Consider the following 20,399-nt stretch of genomic DNA (forward strand, 5'->3'; position numbering starts at 1 on the left):
ATGGCCCATGATGTCCCTTTCCAACTCAGTTTTTCAATGTGGAAGTGTTCGCTAGGACTAAATATGTGTTCAGCTCATTTGTGCAACTAGTTTTCTCTCTGAATCACAAAACGCAATCATATACCATGAGGCTTGTTTTATTAAGTAGTTAATTACACTGAAAAAACTCAAGAATCACTGTTACATATTCATATTCTATTATTTAAAGTGTAAATCCATCCACCATTTCAAAGGCTCAAAATAAATAAATAAATAAATATGATTCTAATGTTTATTGGTATGTTATTGTGCATGACTATTCCAAAGTAACTCCAACTATTCCAAAGTAACTCCAACTCCAGTGGTTTGTATTTCCAGATACTGTATGTTTGTATAGGACTGCAATCAAAATCAAAATATTCATAGGGACACACTTGCTTTAAAATAGGTGCTCCTGCATCCCAGTTAAGTCTAATAAGTAACTTGTAAAGCATGTTGTTTGAACAATAACAGTAAAGTTGGTTCCCTCCTCAAAGCTGTTTTCTTTGCTAGATTATGCAGGTGCTCAACACCAGAGGCACAATTTCCACTTGGCTCAACCTGTTGCAAAAAAATCTTGAAAAATGCAATTTCCAATTTAAAAATAAACCATTCTGCCATTAACAGTGGACATTTCTCATTAAGTAAATGTAGTGAAAAGAAAGGTACTTGCTGCAATATGTTGTTACAACAAAAGGTAGTCAATTAAGAGATTTAAAATATTTTCCTATTCAACCAATGTGTTAGCTGAATGTTTTACTTTGGTCACATTATTCAATTTGTCTGTAACTCAGTTTATTGTATTATACTATGGATGACTGACTAGCCTTGACTAGTTCTGAATCAGAGGCAAAAAACAAAACAAAACCCAACTACTCTAAAGATCTGGTGGCAGTAGAATGTTCTCAAGAGAACACTTTGTTGGAAAGATTCTTTATGGCATGTACATCTCCTTTGACAGTAATTTCACCACCTAAACTACATCCACAGAGAGGGCGGAAGGGAAAAATAAGCTTTGATCAGAACTGACTGTAAATAAGGGTGGTTTTTTTTTTTAGAGTGAATAGCTTGACTGGAATTGTTTCGAGCTGAATAGTTTGATCATTAACAATTTTGAATAGGGAGATTACTAACCATTTATTTTTAGGGTTGTCAGAATGGCAATCTTAAAAACTAATTCCCCTTCAAAATTGCTGATTGGCTACTGAGGCAGAGACAGAGCTTGAAATTAACTAGTTTCAAATAACTAATTTATTAAATTAGTTCATTTCCCTAATAACTAGAGGCCAGAATTCTCTATTGTGGCTTACGTTATGTAACATTACAGTTAGCCCTGTAACGGAGGTGCTAAGAAATCCTGTTAGTGAATTGAGAGGATGCAAAGATGCTTAACAATACTTTACTAATTATTTTTTAAAGTAATTTTACAAACTCTGGTCATGGGATGAATGTTGGGACATGGCCATCACTGTTAAGTGGCCACTAAAGAAGTCTTCACGTTTTCTTACCAGCAAGTCTCAAGAGACAGCATATGAGACATAAGTGGCTGGATTAGGATCATTATACAGTTGGTGACTCACCCTGCTGAGGTTTCTTCTGGCTATATAGACCTATATTGGGCAGATGTCAGGAGCAGTGATACTTCATGGTGATGAACTTAGGTCACGAGACTGTTGGACAGTGTATGTCAGGGTAGGTATAGGATGGCTATAGCAAAATATGAGAGATAAAACAGCTGTGAGCACCATGGTGTATCCTATACTCTCTGGACCTGGCAAGGCAGTTTTCTCTTCCTTCTCTGCCCTGACTCCCTCTCAAAAGTGAATTACATTGGCATAATGGAGCACTGCTCCAATGGAAGTCACCAAAAGAAGCCTGACCTTAGTCTTTGATATCAGGTACTACTCCTTCCAGTTATTGCTGACAATACTAGTCTAGATTAGGGGTGGAGAGCCTGTTGCTCTACAAATGTTTTTTACAACTGTCATGGCACTATCCAACAGAGCTGATTGTGAGAGGTGACGGAAGTTGCAGTCTCAAAAGCATCACCAGCTCTGGGCTAGAGCAAAGGATCTCCAGCTTGGCATAACTCAACTTCTTATGTTCCTAAATAAATGACAAGATTTACCCAGCATTGCCTAGGTTAATGCTGGCGATTTTGCTTATGATTTAAATTAAATAAAAGTATGAGTGGCAGAACATGCAATCCTTTAAACCTATTTCAAACCAACAAAATGTAAAATGGACCAAAAATAGCAATTGCCTGGGGCAAAAGCTAAAACATGATGATAGGTCCAGAACTCAGACAAACCAATTTCAGATATTAAACTTACCTAAATCTAAGAACAGACTTTGGTAAAAATGGTTTTTAATGTACTTTCTGGGGGAAATACAGAAATCTATAGTGTCTGGGGATGCAGTACCCCCAAAATGGATACTGTAACCTTTGTTTTGGCACTGCTGAGTAACACACAAAGTTGTGTGGCTTTGTGTTCAAGCATTTATAACACTTGATGCCTCCACTCCACATATTGTATGAAAAACAAAGGGCAGGAACTGCCCTGAGAAATGATGTATGCTTGGTTGCCAATTCACTTAGCTCTCTGGTCACAGTTATGGTATTTTACTGTTTGATAGCAGACCCCTAGAACCAGCATGTGCTGCATGAAGATAATAAGTGAAGCATTAAAAACTGTTTTCCAGTTTGTAGGATAAAAGGAGATGTGTGAAAGCTTCAATATTAGTTCTCAAACATCAAAAGGAGGAGTTTGTTGCTCAAGTTTAATGTCTGGTTGTTATATGAGGGGTTAAAATCATGGCTCAAAAACAAGTAGCAGACATCATGCTCCTGCCCCTAGCTGAATACTCTTTAAACCAAAGGTCTAACAGCCCCTGTTCCTGTTGATATTATGAAATTGTGTACCTGAATGTGATAAATGCTTTCCGGTACAGCTGGCATCACAGCCAGTGTGGTGTAGTAGTTTGAGTGTTGGACTATGACTCTGGAGATCAGAGTTTGATTCCCCATTCGGCCATGGAAACCCACTGGGTGACCCTGGGCAAGTTGCACACTCTGAGCCCTCAGAAAAGTATGTGATAGGTTCACCTTAGGGTTTCAAAGAAGACCAGCCTGTTCTTTATAGACTATAGGAAAGCATTTGATTGCATAGACCACGAGAAACTATGGGTTGCTCTTAAAGAAATCTGATAGTCTTGATGCATAAATTGTATTTAGCACAAGAGGCTACTGTTAGGACAGAATACAGTGGTGCCTCGGGATACGAAATGATCGGGTTACGAAATTTCCGGGATACGAAAAAGTTGGATTGGCAAAAACTGTTTCGGGTTACGAAATATTTTTCGGGTTACGAAATTCATTTCGGCGCGAAATTCAAATGCTGCAAAGTGCAGCTATAGGCTTTCCAGTGCTAACGGAAAAGTGTTTCGGGTTACGAAAGGAATGGCGGAACGAATTAATTTCGTAACCCGAGGCACCACTGTATGGAGAAACAGAATGGTTCCCAACTGGAGAGGGGGTCAGGCAAGGCTGCATTCTATCACCTTCTCTATTTGATGTGTATGCTGAGATCATCATATGAAAAGCAGGATTAGACAGAGGAGGGAGGTGTGAAAATGGAAGGAAGGGGCATCAACAATCTAAGATAGGAAGGCAACACCATAATACTAGTAGAAAATATCAGAGATATGGAAATATTATTGAGTAAGATCAAGGCAGAAAGTGCAAAGGCAGTCTTACAGCTTAACATCAAGAAAACAAAAATTATGACCACAGGCAATCTACATTAATTTTAAAGTAGATAACAAAGAGACAGAAATAGTCCATGATTTTCCATACTTTGGCTCGGTCATCAATCAGAATGGAGAATGCAATCAAGAAATCAGAAGAAGACTAGGATTTGAAAGGACAGCTATGAAGGAATTAGAGAAGATCCTGAAGTGTAAAGATAAATCACTAAATATTGAAGTTAAAATTGTCCATGCCATAGTATTTTCCATTTTTGTGTATGGTTATGAAAACTGGACAGTTAAGAAAGCTGATAAGAAAAAAGTCAACAGCTCATTAGAGATGTGGCACTGGAGAAGAGTTTTGAGAATACTGTGCACTGCAATAAAGAAAATGGATGGGTCCAAGAGCAAATCAGGCCTGAACTCGCCCTGGAAGCAAAGACAACTAAACTGAAGTTGCCTCATAAGAAGAAATGACTCACTAGAAAATACTATCATGTTTGGTAAAGTTGAGGGCAATAGGAAAAGATGAAGACCGCATGTCAGATGGATAGATTCAATCAGAGAAGCCACGACCGTGAATTTGCAGGAAATGAGCAGGGTAGTTGAGGACAGGGTGACTTGGAGGCATCTCATATATAGGGGCACCATAGGTCAAGGGTGACTCAAAGGCAGTTAATAATAACAACAAAAGAGTTGTCATAAATCGGAAATGATTTGAAGGTACAGTACACAACAATAACAGCAACATAGCTGGCATCAAGCACAGAGCAACTGTTCTGTAAGGGCATGCATACCCAATTCTTACTGCAAACAAAACACTCTCTTCTCCAATGAGGAAGCTTCACTGTCTTGCTAAATAAATCTGTTCAAACCCACTATTAGCCATGTGCATTTCAAGCACTGGGATACATTCAACATAAATTTGCAAACAAATGCACACAAGCACATAGAGAAAGCAAGACTGCATACTTTATTCCTTCAGAAAGAAAACAGTTTTAGCTATTCCTGATGCAGTTCCCCTTTATTTATACCACTGTGTGGGAGCTGAAAGTTCATCTTACAAATGTAACATTCCATGGATCTCATCCAATGCCCACTGAGAACTGAAAAAGATCCCATCAAGTTCAATAAACGGTGAATCACAGCTTGTGTGGAAAGGTACAATTAGATAGCCTCACTAAACCTTTAAACTTGATGCACTCTGTTCCTAAAACAAATTCCAAACGTATAACGTAACAAAGACATCTTTATTTTCTTCAATCACTAAAATGCTTTCAACTGTGTCACACAGTTGCTGAACTTCAGGTAAAGGAATCAGACTATGAGTTTACTGACAAGATACAGAGAGAAACTAACTCCAAAGTCCCACAGAATATATGTTTGTCTCTGCTCTCTGTTAAGGAGGAGATTATCTCGCTACAATCCAGATGGGAAAAAGAAAAAACAGGGAGAAACACTGGTGTTAACGGCTGTAATTTCTGGAGGGTTTATGGTACTCTGTGACCACTGACATTTTAGGAGAGTGGAACTGCGTCAGTGACTAGAAAGCACAACAGAAAGTTGGAGAGCAGATCAGGCAATCAGTCAACTGGAACAAAGGAGAACTACAGTTTAGTAAGAACAGAATAAAAGCATGTAAAAACAGGCCAAACATAAAGTCAGAGGATCAGTGCATGACTCCAGGAGGCATTTCTTCATTAGAGAATTTTCTCCCTTCCTTCCTTCCTTCCTTCCTTCCTTCCTTCCCTCCCTCCCTCCCTCCCTCCCAAACACGCACAACTTCAGGGAGCATGAGAATCAACTTCATTAAAAAATGTATGTATGTTAAAAATCTACTTCTGTTTGATTACAATAAGCAAAAACATGCATGACTCACTTGTGCTGTTTAGAGTTCAGCATATAATATCGTACCTCAGTGTTCCAGATCGACAGCATTATCTAAAAGAGCAAATATTTATCTCCATAATGGAAGTTTCCTATACAGGAGATTTCTAAAGATCTCACTCAGTACTAAACAGAAGTAAAGACTGAAGAGATTTTCAAAGAGCATCAGGGCAGAAAGGGGCAACCTAATACCTCCATACCTCCTCCATCATATAACCCCAGAAATCCTTGAGCAAGGCATTTTAGAAAGCTATATCTATATGGAGAACTTAGGCCCCATTCCCACTGGACTATAAAGCGAATCAACAATCAGATTATAGGGACATCATTCCCATTTGAACTTGCGTTCGATCCTTGTTTAAGGAAAATCGTTCTCATTTGAATTTGCATTCTATCCTACTTTGATAGATTTCTCCAGCGAAAACCCAAATTAGTGGTGGATAACCCGGGTTATCCTGATACCTGGGTGCTCTCTCGGGTGTCTGAACATTGCAAATTGCTCCAGTGACCTCCAAACGCGGTAAGCGCATGACACCCCCTGCCAACCCCCCCATTCCACATAGATCGATGTGTGAGGAGACCCACTGCACACCCTTTTTATAACTATTCTTTCTTTTTTTTCCTTCTTCTGTTTTTGCTGAGTGCCTAAGCATCTGGGTAGCAATCACAATGATGCCTAGCCGCCCAAGTGCTCAGGCGCTCCAGCGATCCATTGACCACAAAAATCCCCCCAGAAAAACAGGTTTGAAAGATGCAAATGGGAACAAGGAACTTCTCCTTTTGTTTCGTGTCTTTTAGATTGTAAGCCTGAGGGCAGAGAACTGTCTGATTAAAAATAATAATTGTAAGCCGCCCTGAGAGCCATTAGGGCTGAAGGGCAGGATATAAATACCTAAATAAATAAATAAATAAATAAAAATAGCCCGCGTCAAAATGCATCGAAGCAATTGACGTCACTGTGATGTCTAATCACCTAAGCGCTTGATTGACAGCTTAAAAAAGGAAAAACCGGTTCCAGACAGGCAATGGGAACGGGAACAAAAAAGTCCATGTCAAAATACAACGGAGAAATATCATTGGGAACAAGAACATGGGTCAAAAAAACCCGAGTCCGTTTGCTCCCTTTTGTAATGGGAACGATGGCCGTGATTCGAATACGACTTGGGAACTCGCTCCGAGTCTGACTCGCAGCAAGATTCGTCGCTTTATAGCCCTGTGGGAATGGGGCCTAAATTTTCAGTTCTGCATTAGACTGAATTGTGTGGATATTTATAGTAATAGAACCAGTTTGTTGTAATGGTTAGAGGATGGACTGGATGCAGGTTCAAGTCTCCACTCACCCATGGAATCCACTGGATGACCTAGGGCTCTTCTCAGCCTGGATGTCACAGGGTAGTTATCATGACAGAGTTGGGAAGGGAAGCATGAAATGTATCACTGGAGAAAAGGTGGAATATGAAAGTAACTTTAAAAAAAATATCTATAAACACAGCCATGCTGACTTTGTGATTCTGGATGCTGCAGTAAAAAAAGGAACATTGCCAAGCTCTGATTGCTAGCTGTAAGAGTCAATTGATCAGACATCATCCCATTTACATTTTATCTCCCCATTTCCCTGTTTCGTGTGCTGTGAAAAGGACTTCTCTTAGTATAGATCGCCAATGGCTTCTACCTGGAGCAAAACTGCATACAGGATAGAAAACAAAGTAGAACCAAGATGGAAATTACAAGAAAAATGGTGGCTAGTGGAGAGGGGGAATCCCTAGATGCCTTCGGGAAGAAGCCTCCAAATGTTCTCTAGAAAGCTCAAAAGGTTTTTGTTTGCTTATGCAAGGCTTACCTGACCTTGTTAATTTTGAACAGAACGTATGCTGCAACATGTTGTACTGCTCTTTTTTTATAGTATAGCTATAGGAGCCTGTCCCTATTCTTTCCATTCTGTTAAAGGATTTTCCAGGAACACATCAGTTTTGGTAACTGAGGTTCCCCTGCATTTCTGTGTTCTTTTTTAAGTTTAATTTGTCTTCTGCATACCTCTAACAACAACAAAAAGGAGTCACACACTGTGCTATAAAACACGCATTCTATGTACTGCTAACATGTAATCCATTCAGAATCTCCATACTTTAGATGACCAAGTATGCATCTTCCAAGGAAAACACATGCTTCACCCAAAGATCATATTCTGTAACTTCTGAAGTTAGAATCCTAACTGGCAGTTCTGCTTGCATAGCTACTGAAGGAAGCTATTTTCCAGAGTTGTAGGGAGTAGATGTCGGAAATCAAAAATCAATCGACGGCAAGGAGAACATTAACTGAATTTGGGGGAGCCTACATATTAATGCTCCCAAAAGGTTACTTGGTATCCACTAGGATTTGATGGATGCTCAAGTCCCATTAAATACAATGGCATAGTCAAATGGTGTCCTTTATATAAAATGGCAACATCAAGGTTTCCTTTTGAGAATATATATATTTTTTACTGTTTTCAAGCTGTGAATGGTTGAATTCATGGGCAGAAAATTCATAGATATGGAAGGTCAATTATCTGAAGTTTCTACAGTGATTAATGTCCTGCTTTAAAATAAAGTGATATTTTAAATTGGCATGCAAATCATTTGTGTTCTGTTGTTTCTCCTTCTTCTGCCTGATGGATAATAGCTTATTTGGGAAAAAGAAAAAGAAAACCAGTTCTTGCTGAGAAAAGCATTTTCAAAGATTAGTGTTTTGGCATGCGAAGTACAACCATGCTTGATATGTTTTATTCAAAGGATGTGCCTTATTCTGAAACGCATAAGCCTTGCATCCCACAAAGGAAAGCTGAAAAGTTGAAGACTAGGGCTTAATTCAGATGGACATGTATATCATTTGATAAATATGCATCTTTGATAACTGGTAGCTAGTTGTGTGAAGAGACAAGAAGGTTCTGTCTGTGGTGATTTCTCCTTTATTATCATCCTTCCATTGGCTCCCCCTCTCTTTCCATATTTGTTACAAACTTCTGTTGATGACTGGAGCTTCTTTCTCCTTACCTTCCCACTCATGCCCTCCATTCTGGTAGTCAAGGACTCTTGTCCCAGCCAAGGATTTTCATTGCTCCATCTCAGATCCCCCCCTTTTCACTTGCTGCCCCTCACACCTGGAACCTCCTTCCCCAGGAGCACGGTTCATCACCTCTTTAACTATCTTCAAAGACAACACTGTTCGGGGAAGAGTTCCCAGACATTACATGACTGTTATCTAATCTTCATTTTAATTTGTTGTCTGCTATATTTTCTTGCTTGAATGTTAAGCTGTATTAATATGTATTAGTTTAATTATTTTCATAGAATGTACGCCATAGGCAGGTTTATTTTATCTATTTTAATTGATTGTATGTACAGCGCTGTGTAAATTTATAGCGCTTTATAAATGAAGCTTAATAATAATAATAATAATGGTGTAGTTCAATATTTGATGCTGTAGTGATGAACAAGGTGGATTTCAGCCCTGGGCCCCCCAAGAAATGATCAGCATCATTAGTCATAGCATCATTTTGCTGATTAAAGACAGGGAATACCATACTAGTAACCACACAGCCCTTACTCTGAGTAGCCATTATTGTCCATAATACTAAGAAATTAAGATTCTGGCTATTTCCAGTTCATATCCAGAAGCTAAATATTTGTATCAACATTTACTGATTCCAAGTATGTGTAACATCTCTACAGAATATACATCCTATTATAAGCTGAAAAGCTGTGCTGGAGCCTCATCTATTTTGTCCTAAACTCTGCTGGAGCTGCCAGTATTGTTAATAGTCTACTACTTAAATAAACAAAGGTGCCACTTATATTATCAACAGGAGTTTGAAGAGCAGGTGCTGTGCTGGTCCAGAAGAAAATATGAGTTGATTCAACAAGAAATGAGACTGGGGCAATTTAAGTTTCTGCTGTCTCTGTTTTTAAATTATCTAAACTTCCCCCCCTTCTAAATATAATAGCACACATTCTCAGATCTTATATACACAAAGTGTGGATATAATATTTAACTTTAGCACACAGATTCATAAGAAAATCCCCTGACTTTTTATGAAGGGAGGGGAGCCATAACCCAAGAAAGACTACCTTTATATAGTGGCAAATATACTCTTTCTCTCTGCCCCACTGTGTTTCTAGTTCTATTTTTGTCTTCAATGCCATTGTTTTATTATGGAGACGGACAGACAGGCATGTACCAGTACGAGCACATGCACGCACGTGCAGGCACATGCGCACAAGCACACACATCCAGCAAAGCAAATCACACCAATTGGGAATTGCTGGTCGAAGACAAGCAGAAAAACAATGAAAAGTTACGGTTAATAAAACAACACTTATACATGCAGAACTGCTTCCTCTGGGCAAAATAGGATTAGGTTACAGTTTAAAAGATGGGGAAAGGTAACATGACCTATCAACAGTAAAATCATCCTTCCCAGAACACTTACACTTTTCCCTTCCATCCATCACCAACTTGTCTATGTTGAACTCAACTTTTCTTAGAACTAAACTAGAACTCTCTCTCTCTCTCTCTCTCTCACACACACACACACACACACAGAATGTTATGTACCGTCCACAACATAGTCAAAGAAAACAGATCAGCCAATTTCTGAAAAGGGCTTTAGTTCTTATTTTCCTTCCAAACAACTCCAAAGGATCTATTAAATAAGATATTTTAAAAAGAAATTAAAAACTTGTTTTATTTACTGTTATAAACACAACTTGCATACTCAGTTTCTTTGTAAAACTTTGGCCATCAATACAACCATCACCTGCTTAACATGGTTGTGCTCTGTTTAAAGGTGCAGAGACATAACTTCTCTTATTAAACTGGTATACAGTAAATAACATGCCAAATGTTTTATTCATTTTTTTATTTGCTTTCTATCAAAGTAGACCAAAGATGTTAGAAACATCAGAAGTGCTATGTAGTATACTTACAAGGATGGGACATGCCATACACAGATGATTTCAACCAAATAGAGTCTGAAGTGATACTAGGTTCAGAAAATCTACCTATCATTACTCTGTTTCACCCTCTACTTCAGATTTGTCCAAGAAACAGTCCACACATGACACGAATCAGCTGCTACATCACTACTTTTCCTTTCTCTTGTGCTTTAACTGTAACTTCATTTTATCAGCAAATTTCGCACAACCTATGAATGACATCAGTGATTAATGTCTGATTGAAACAAGATGGGAAGTCCTCACTGTAACTTGACACAGCCACCAGTTCAATGCAGCCATCAAAAGACCAGACCAATTTACAGCGACATCATTACCAGAAATACCTCACTTTTGATGTCTACCTTAACCTCCCACCAGACATTCATCCAAAGTCTGTTAAATGTGCAGAAGTTAAGATATATAACCCCTTCCACTGGACCACTGGTAACTGGGAAAGCATGATGTCTGTTGAAAGACATCAGTATTATGCAGCTGCTATCTATAGTAAGTGGTTATCACATTTTGTTTGGAATAAGCAAAATGCCCTGAAACTACTGTACAAGCAGTGTTGCCAACAAGATTCGAAAATATTCCCTGGAATGTTTTACCAAAATCCCAAATCCCTGGAATTCCCCAATATTTACCGGAATATTCAGTCAAAATCCCCAGAAAGAAATTAAATTCCTCGGATTCTGGGGAATTCCCCAGAAATTGGGAACACTGTGTACAAGCGACAGCCACACTGTGAAAAACTAGTCACACAAGTCATTAGTGACACCAGTGCAAATGTATCAGCAAAGCATCAACGTGAGACAGTGAAAAAGACAAGACAATGGGCCACATACCCATCCTCCGTTGTCCTGGATCCAGTTGTGCAGGTGCCGGTTCAGGTACTCAGTCATCCACACAGCGATATTGTCCACAAGAGGCGACATCTCCCGACTGACACTCTCCACACAGAGCATGCCACCAAATTCAAAGAATGCCACAATCCTCCCCCAGTTCACACCATCTCGGAACAACTCTTCCACCACGGCCACAAAGCGACTTCTGGCAGTACTCGGGGTCAAGTGCAGCTGCCCTGACATCTGAGTAAAGTCCCTCCGATAGCGCCGCGAAAACTCGTCTCCAGCTTGGCGCAAAGTTGAGTGGACAACCTGTGGCACTGGGTACGGTTCATCCCCAGGGGCATTGGTACTCACAGGAGCAGAACCAGGCAACTCAGAAGAACGAGATGCCAGCCCTGCAGGGGCTGGGATGGTCCTAGAAGCAGCAGCAACAGCAGGCGACATGGTGGAAAGGTTTTCCCCGTCTCCACTGGCAACCCAGTCATATCCTTTCTGCGACAGCTTGTAATGGATGTACCTCAGCACTATTTCCCTGTTATCGTAACCTCTTATCCCTGGATGAGCCATCATGGATAATGAGGAGTAAGGATGTGGGAGAAGGAGGAACCTAGAAGCAGATGAAATGTCCCCCACCCACCCAGAAAATAAAGGAGCCAGTAGTAATAAGTGTGGTTATATATAATCCAGTTGTTTTACTCCATGCAGTTCCATTGGTTGAGGTGTGGGGGAGTCCTCAGGGTCTCAAAGGTATTTCCGCCTTCCCAGTGTTTCCTCTTCAGTTTGTGATCCACAATGGAAACCAGATTTAAAACGCAGCCCACACTGTATTCCACATGTAAGGTTTACGAGAAAAATATTATTTTCAGAAATCTTCCTTCCTCTGTCTTGAAAGGCATCTAAAATAAGAAAAGCAGATAGTTGTTCAAAAAATCAGGTGCATTTTCTTATCTGCTGAGCTAGGCTATGAATGAAGAAGCAGCTGCATAACACAAAACAACAACAAAACACAAAACCCTGCCATTCAAAATGATTTACTATAAGCAGAACAACCTCCAATGCAAATTCATGCAAAGCACGTTCAACTAAAAAACTCTCCACTGGTTTTCTTGTCCTTTTCCTTTACAAATAAAGTTACCCAAAGTATTATTCTCCCCACAACACACACACATTTGGAAAATACTTACTTGAATAAGAAACGTCATTTTCTGTGAAGTTTCCTTGATGGAAAAATGAAACAAAAATCAAACACTCTTGTCCTCTAAAACAGGATGCCCAGATGCTTCTTTGGTGACCCCAAACAAGAAACCAGGGCTGGGAAGGAGGCTTTCAGACACCCTTTTTGGACTGTTAGGATTTTTCCAAAATGTTTCCCAACAAGGCTCCTGTTTGAATGACATTTCCAAAGAAGTAAAAAAAAAAAAAAACCTCAAAAGAAAAAAAAAGGAGGGGTAGAGGAAGGAATGAAGAGAAGGAAAAAAGAAAGAAAAACCTACGAAGGGCATGAAGAGAAATGCATGGTTTGAAATCCAAGCTTTTTAATGAGAGCTGGGTTGCAGTGGAGCCTCTTCCCAAATCAGTGTGGTCTTTTGCTTCATTCAGAGCTGGAGCTCAATGATCTCCCATATATTGATATATATATATATATACACACAAACTGATTTTCCCAGATTGCTCAATTCCAGAGGAGGGGGGGCAATGCACACCAAAATAAAAGGCAGGGAAAAAAGAAGCAGTTTGGGGTCCTTTCCCCCCCAAAAAAAAAGATCTCCCACCAGGCAAAGGAGGGGGGCCAATGGGATGTGCCTTAATTCCTCCTGACCTCCCCCTCCTTCTTCTTCTTCTTCCTCCTCCTCCTCCTCTTCCCTCCAATGCCCTTACTACCCAGGTAGCCCTTGGGAAGCTTCCTCCTCTTCCTCCTCCTGGAGGAAGGCTGGATGTGTTGCTGTTGCAGAGTCCCACCAGGCTCTGTGTGGAAGCCACTCAATGCAGCAGCAGCAGCAGCAGCAGCTGCCCAAGGGGAGGAGGAGACTGGGGCAGGGCTCACCCTTCAGCCTCTGCAAATGGGGGCAGCCTGTCTCTTAGCCCCACCTCACGCTTCATTCAAGAAAAGGGGGGAATGAAGACACTCAAAGAAGGAGGGAGTGAACGAGAGAGAAAAGGAAGCCTTCTTTTCCTTCAAGCCAGCCTTACTTCTCCTCCACCAGGACAAGTTGGGGGATTTTTTGCTTTTTTGGAGGGAGGGAGCTAGCTAGCTCAGCAGCTCTTCCTCCTGCTGCTGCTGCTGGGCTGGAGGCTGGGTGGTCCACAGTGGGAGGGTCTGGCTGGGCAAAGAGGAGGCAAAGCCCAGGGAACACACACACACACAGTCACACACATACACTCTGCTTCCCCCTGGCTTGCTTCATTCATTTGAGCTGGAGGACTCCGCTGGTAGGGAAGCTGCTGTGGGATTGGTCCACCAACAGCCAGAAGGAGGGGGCTGCTTGGCAAAGGGAAATCATCAGCAGGGTCTCTTTCATTTTATACACAGAGAAAGAATTAAAGTGGGTTGCTTTTATGTGTGTGTGTGTGTGTACACACACACACATACATATATATAGAGAAAGAAAAATAAAGAGGGTTTCTTTTATTTTATACATATATAAAGAGAAATAAGGAGGGTTTTTATTATATATATATATATATATATATATAGAGAGAGAGAGAGAGAGAGAGAGGGTTTCTTTTATTTTATGCATATATATAGAAATAAAGAGGGTTTGTATGTATATATATATACTGTATAGAGAGAGGGGGGGTTCTTTTATTTTATACACACATAAAGAAATAAAGAGGGTTTCTTTTAATATCTATCTATATATATAGACAGAGTTTCTTTTATTTCATACATAACTATATATAGAAATAAAGAGGGTTTCTTTTACTGTATATATATATATATATAGAGAGAGAGAGAGAGAGAAATAAAGAGGACTTCTTTTATTTTATACATACAGAAATAGAGGTTTTTTATATTTTATACATATAGAAATAAAGAGGGTTTATTTTATTTTATACATATAGAGAGAAATAGTGTTTCTTACATATATATATATATATGTTGCTGTTTTATACACACACTTATACATATGTGTATATATATGTATTTGTGTTCTCTCTCTCTCTCTCTCTCTCTCTATATATATATATATATATAAACCTCCTCTGAACAAATCATGCCAAGAAACCCCATGTCAGAAGCGAATTGAAGGTACCCAACAACAATACACACACCCACACACACACGCAGAGCAATATGAATTAAGTAGGAACCAGGGTCGTTTGAACCGTTTCAAACCAATTCACAATCCGATTTAAAAGATAGTGGGAATGAGCCCGTGGACTCCAGAGACCAGGGTTTGAATTCCTAGCTTGAACATTTAAAATAAAACAAAACACTGGGTGTCCTCGGGCAAGTCACACTCTCTCAGCCTCAGAGGATGGGAATGGCAAACCCACTTGTCAGGAAAAGCCAGCCATAGCTTTGCCTTAGGGTCACGATAAGTATTTTTTAAAATGACAGCAACACTTTGCAGGTACCACAAAAGAAAGAAAAGCCCCCTCCTCCTCAGCCAGGATGTCAAAAGAGGAATATTACTTACAGAGAAAGGAAACCGAGGGGGCCACCCACTCGTGGAAGACCACCCAGTTGGGCCTTGCATGAACTAGGAAAGAAAAGCCAGGGTCCAGTGCTCCCTAACTGTGGGGCTCACCGACAGAAACCCACACACAACACCAGAGACAATTTTGTTTTGCCCTGTTCAAAGAGTTAGGCAATGATTCTTTGTGAATTATAGCTTCCTGTAGGAAACAGGCTGGAGATAGTCTCGGTCAGAAAAAAAGGAGACCCATTTTTCCCCTCACACAGAGCCCTGCCCTTTGAAACCTTGTAACTCCCTTTCCAGTTTGCAAACATTCACACCACCTGAAGCAGCTCCCTCTTTTATATATATCTCACCCACACACCTTTGAGCACTTGCCAATGCAAACTTCTCATCTGCTCCTGAGGAGCCAGGCTAAGTACATCCTTGATGGATGTCACTTTGCCCCAAAAGACCACCTCCCCTCCCCTTTTCCCCACTGCCATATAAAGCCAGGGCAAGCTGTGTGGGTTCCTCCCACCACCCTTTTCACATTTGATAAAAATATACATTTTTTAAAAAGGTACAAATTCTCCAGAGGAGTGAGGCGTTGACACTTGTGCTGTCCCAGCCTGTGTGCAAAGGAATTCCCACTTGTGGGGCCAACTGAAGAGATAGCAATAGGGTGCCCTCTGGCTTCCAACTCTGGTGGCTGCCTCAGGCCTATTGCTCAGGTGCCTCCTCACACTGAGGCTGCATCCACACTGGAGAAATAACTCTGTTTGGCACTGCTTTAACTGCCCTGGCTCAAGGCTATGGAATTCTGGGAGTTGGAGTTTGTTGTGGGTCCAGAGTGGAGCAGAGCTCTGTTATATCTGGTACAACCTCTGTCTTCTATTTCTTCATGTATCTTATCCTTGCGGCTATTATAATACAAAATAACAATTTACCATGTTTCTGTCCTAATTCCTCCCCTAGCATTCCCAATAAATATACTTTTGGATGCAGTTGAACATCCTTTTTAAAGATTTTCCCAATTTTATCCCCCCAATACTTGGTAGTTGTGTGCCTTCAAGTAGTTTCTGATTTATGGTGACCCTAAGGCAAACCTATCCTAGGGTTTGTCAAAATTTCTTCAGAGAAGGTCTGCCATTTCTATTCGTTAAAGGCTGAAAGAATGTGATTTGCCCAAGGTCACCCAGTGGGTTTCCATGGCCATTTGGAGATTCGAACCTGGTCTCCAGAGTCATAGTCTAATGCCCAAACCACTACACTGGCTTAGATAGTACATAGTAAAAATAGTAAAAGCCAGAGAACTTTTGCTCCGGATGCCCATAGACTGTGGAATAACCTGCCAGCAGAAAAGATTCAATAGCTCAATACACTGTTCAGATTTAAAATCAGATTTAAATTTTAGTCCAGATGATTTTTTGTGAATTCCGATGCTGAATTTTAAATGTGGACTGTTTTAAATTGTGTATGTCTTATTTGTCCTTTTAAACTCTGGCATGTTTTAATTAATGTATTTTAACTGATGTTGGTCCCATGTGCTCTCTGCTGCCTTTGTCCTTCACTCCACCTCTCTGCCCTATATCCTGCCCAGTGTGCCCTTCATTTTTGTGTGTTTGTGTATGTGTTTGGTTTTTTAAATGCAATTCCAGCATTGTTCTAATGCAGTTTAACAATAAATAAATATATTTTTAAAAGAAAATAAAACAAAAAGAGTGAGAGACTATTTTGGAATTGAAAAGGGGAGGTGGGAGAGGAGGAGACATTGACCCCATGCAAGCACACAGTTCCAGAACTGCCACAGGGTAATTTACCACACTTGTGGACTATTGCAACACCTGTGCAATTGGGAACTTATCAGTGGGTTTTCTCCATCATTGTCAAGGTGCAGGCTAGCTACAATTGGAAGACAAGACAGCAATGAAAGAGAGAGAGAGAGAGACCATAGAGTTGCACTGGATAACCTGGAGATTCATAGAGAGGTGTTTTCTTAGGTAAAAAGAATAGTGTTTGTTCATTTGTGGTTAGCCTTCATTCCTAACTCCAACCAATGTCAAGGTGCAGGCTAACTGCAATTGGAAGACAAGGCAGCAATGAGTGAGAGACAGTGTTGTGTGATAGGTATCACCAAAGGTACTATTACTGAACTTTATGTGTGATAAAGGACTTAGTGGCTTATTAGAGTCCTATTAGTCTAAGTATTCCTCTGGTTTCAACTGGTCATCATCTGTGAAATAAATTTTTTTAAAGGCCATTATTCTCTATGTACATTTTTGGAAGAAACCCCAATGTTTCCTTCCAAATCTTTCTCTGCTCTACCTGGAGATACTGGAAACTGATCCAGAGACCTTCTGCTTCACCCCATACTACATTTATGCACAAGCTAAGGACTTTATCACACATGGATTTTAAACTGCTATAAAAGTTCAATTCCGATCGTAGTTAGCCTGCACCTTGACATTGGCTGGGGTCTAAACATATATTTACAAAAAGGATCCCCAAATAACACCACTTCTCAAATATTTCTGAACCAACACAGTTTTTAACAACCACAGCAATAAATCAGCCACATGTCTGATAAAATTCCATCAATTAAAAACCATGCAAATGCCAAGTGTGAAAGAGCTGTTAACTCATACCTGCAGAGGCTACATCTGCTTTCTTTAGCTGGGGTCAAAGGGGATGTACAAGCTTAAACAGAAATAGGCATTCCTGACCACTGCTGTGATTCAGCAAACAGGTGCTGGGTTCAAAACAGCCCTAAACTGCAAAGTTAACCTTTAAGATGGAGGGCTAGCTTCAAGCAGAACTGCTTCCACTTATTCTACCTACATTGTGCAAGCAGTTTTCTGATGTCATTCTACCTACATTGTGCAAGCAGTTCTCTGATATCTCCTGGGCTCGTAATACATTGTGAAGACAGAGTGGAGGGGCGCATTCTGCAACATTTTTATAATGCATGAAGAAAATGCACACATTTCCAAAATGTACATAAACATTAGTAATGCCTCATTAAAAATGCATACAATGGGCACATTTAGAAAAACTACATACAGGTCTGATGGGGTGCAGTCTAGCTCTGCACTAGACTGAAATAGGCTTGGCATGGGAAAATTAGAACCATAATGAGTTCAAGCTTGACAGCTAGCCTCCACACATCTGGAAACACCTTTAATAGGAGGGAAGTGTTGCCTCCCCCTACCCCCCATTAATTGTCTATGAAAAATTGGAGCCTCTGCTATGACTGCTTTTAAAACAAAAGAAAAATAGCACACATTTTATCAGGGGGAAAACAGCTATCAGTTGCCAGTGTAGCAAATCACTTAGAAAATGTCAATGGCCCCATACAGACAGGCCAAAATAAAGCTGCTTTGAGTCACTTTGGAGGTATGCTGTTTACATGATGCATGCATCCTAAAAGTCCAGAAGCTACGACAAAGCCATGCTCCAGTCCTAAGGCACAAAAGAACAACCACCACCACTACCTTGGATGCACTGATGGAAAGAAATATGCAAGCCTCGGGTATAAATGTACAGTTGTATCCACCTCCATTTTGAAAGCCAGCATAATGTAGTGGTTTGAATGTTGGGTTATGACTCTAGAGCCCAGGATTGGAATCTTTGCTCAACCATTGAAACCCACTGGGTGATATTGGGCAAGCCACACGCTCTCAGCCTCAGAGGAAGGCAAAGTCAAATCTGAATAAATCTTACCAATAAAACACTGTGATAGGTTCATCTTAGGGCAACCATAAGCCGGAAATGACTCGGAGGCACACAATAACAACAACAGTCCTGCTGCCAGCAGTATGTAATTATGTGTTTATACCTAAACTGTTTATGCTATCAATGTTTCTGAGCAAGTGGATTGTAAGTCACAAGCATTCATGCTAAAATAAATAGGCTTAAATACTCCTTCCCTTTCCTTTCCTTTTAAAACACTGAAACAAATTAGTACTGATATCCTTTTGAAAAGGAAATGTAGATCACACATGCTTTTCTATGGAATCTTTTTACAGTAGTCTCTATTGATAAGGACAGGTTGCTTACCTGTAACAGTATTTCTTCGAGTGGTCATCTGCGAATACATACAAATGGGTTTCACTGCGCCTGCGCAGTGCTGCTCGGAACCTACTGGAATCACTGGGCAGAGTTAACTCTGCAACATATTGAAACTTTTTGGCGGTAACTCCGCCCACCCGTTATAAGGCCCCTGCCTTCCCGCTCTTTCCCCAGTTCCTTTTTTCCGCCGCGCTAGCTGCTTCTAGGAACTTTCGCTTGCTCTTGCTTGATTGGAATCACTCTCGTTTTTGACCTTCGGACTGTTTTTGACCATTCTTTCTCTCCCGCCCCGGTAACTTCGGACCTTCGGACTGTTTGACTTCGCCCTTGGATCTCGCTTCACTCGCAGGATGTCCCCTCCTTTCAAGAAGTGTGACATCTGCAGCGGAAAGGTTCCTGTTCAGGACCCCCATTCCTCTTGCCTCTTCTGCCTGGGCCGAGACCACGACCCCAGGGTCTGCAGCCTCTGTAAGTCCATGTCCTCCCAAGCCCGTAAAAATCGGGAGTCGCGGCTTACATCCGCTATTGCCCAGGGCAAGATCAGGGAAGGGGACCCTCGCCCGGCGTCAGCGCCTTCTGCTTCGGCTCCACCTGCCCAGGCTCGTAGCGGCCCTTCCAGCGCCCCTCCTTCTACTTCTCTGGGGCAGGACAAGGGGAGTTCGGACTCTTCTCGCCCGCCGGCTCGGGGTGCAGCTCCCAAACCACCGAAACATCCCCGCACATCGGGATCAGTCGGGAAGGACACGGCCACCGGCCGTATGGAGGGAGTCTCCTCTGAGACATCAGCAACGGCCCGGGCAGCTCCGGAGAAGAAGAGATCCAAGTCCAAGTCTGGATCGGACCCCGCACCGAGGGGCACTGTCTCCGAGGAACCCTCGGGCTCGAGGGATTCCGCTGCCCGTACCGAAGACCGCGCTGGTCGGACGGCTACTATCTCGGAGTCCCCGATCCAGTTCTTTTGAAAGTGAAAGCAGTGAAACCCATTTGTATGATTCGCAGAGACCACGAAGAAGAAAATTAAGTACATAAATACAGAGTCAGTGTGGTGTAAAGATTTGAGTGTTGTACTATGGCTCTGGAGGACAGGGTTTGATTCCCAGCTTGGCCATGAAACCCAGTAACCTTGGACATGTCACACTCTCTCAGCCTCAGAGAAAGGCAATGGCAAACCTCCTCTGAAGAAATCTTGCCAAGAAACCCCCATGATAGGTTCAACTTAGGGTCACCAGCCAGAA

At 41.1% G+C, this 20,399-nt stretch overlaps 1 protein-coding gene across 1 annotated transcript in view; it reads right to left on the reverse strand.

The window, feature by feature from the left end:
• Positions 1 to 13,459, reverse strand: part of BCL2 (BCL2 apoptosis regulator) — a 164,598-nt gene extending 151,139 nt beyond the window's left edge. The window contains exons 1-2 of the mRNA XM_042465010.1: positions 12,658 to 13,459; positions 11,471 to 12,369 (exon numbers count right to left, since the gene is read on the reverse strand). Coding sequence (XP_042320944.1) covers positions 11,471 to 12,043 — 573 coding nt within the window. The 5' untranslated portion in view covers positions 12,044 to 12,369; positions 12,658 to 13,459. The remainder of the gene's footprint in view (positions 1 to 11,470; positions 12,370 to 12,657) is intronic.
• Between the last annotated feature and the right edge of the window lie 6,940 nt (positions 13,460 to 20,399).

Source organism: Sceloporus undulatus, chromosome 4 (assembly GCF_019175285.1).
Source record: "Sceloporus undulatus isolate JIND9_A2432 ecotype Alabama chromosome 4, SceUnd_v1.1, whole genome shotgun sequence".
Lineage (NCBI taxonomy): Eukaryota > Metazoa > Chordata > Lepidosauria > Squamata > Phrynosomatidae > Sceloporus > Sceloporus undulatus.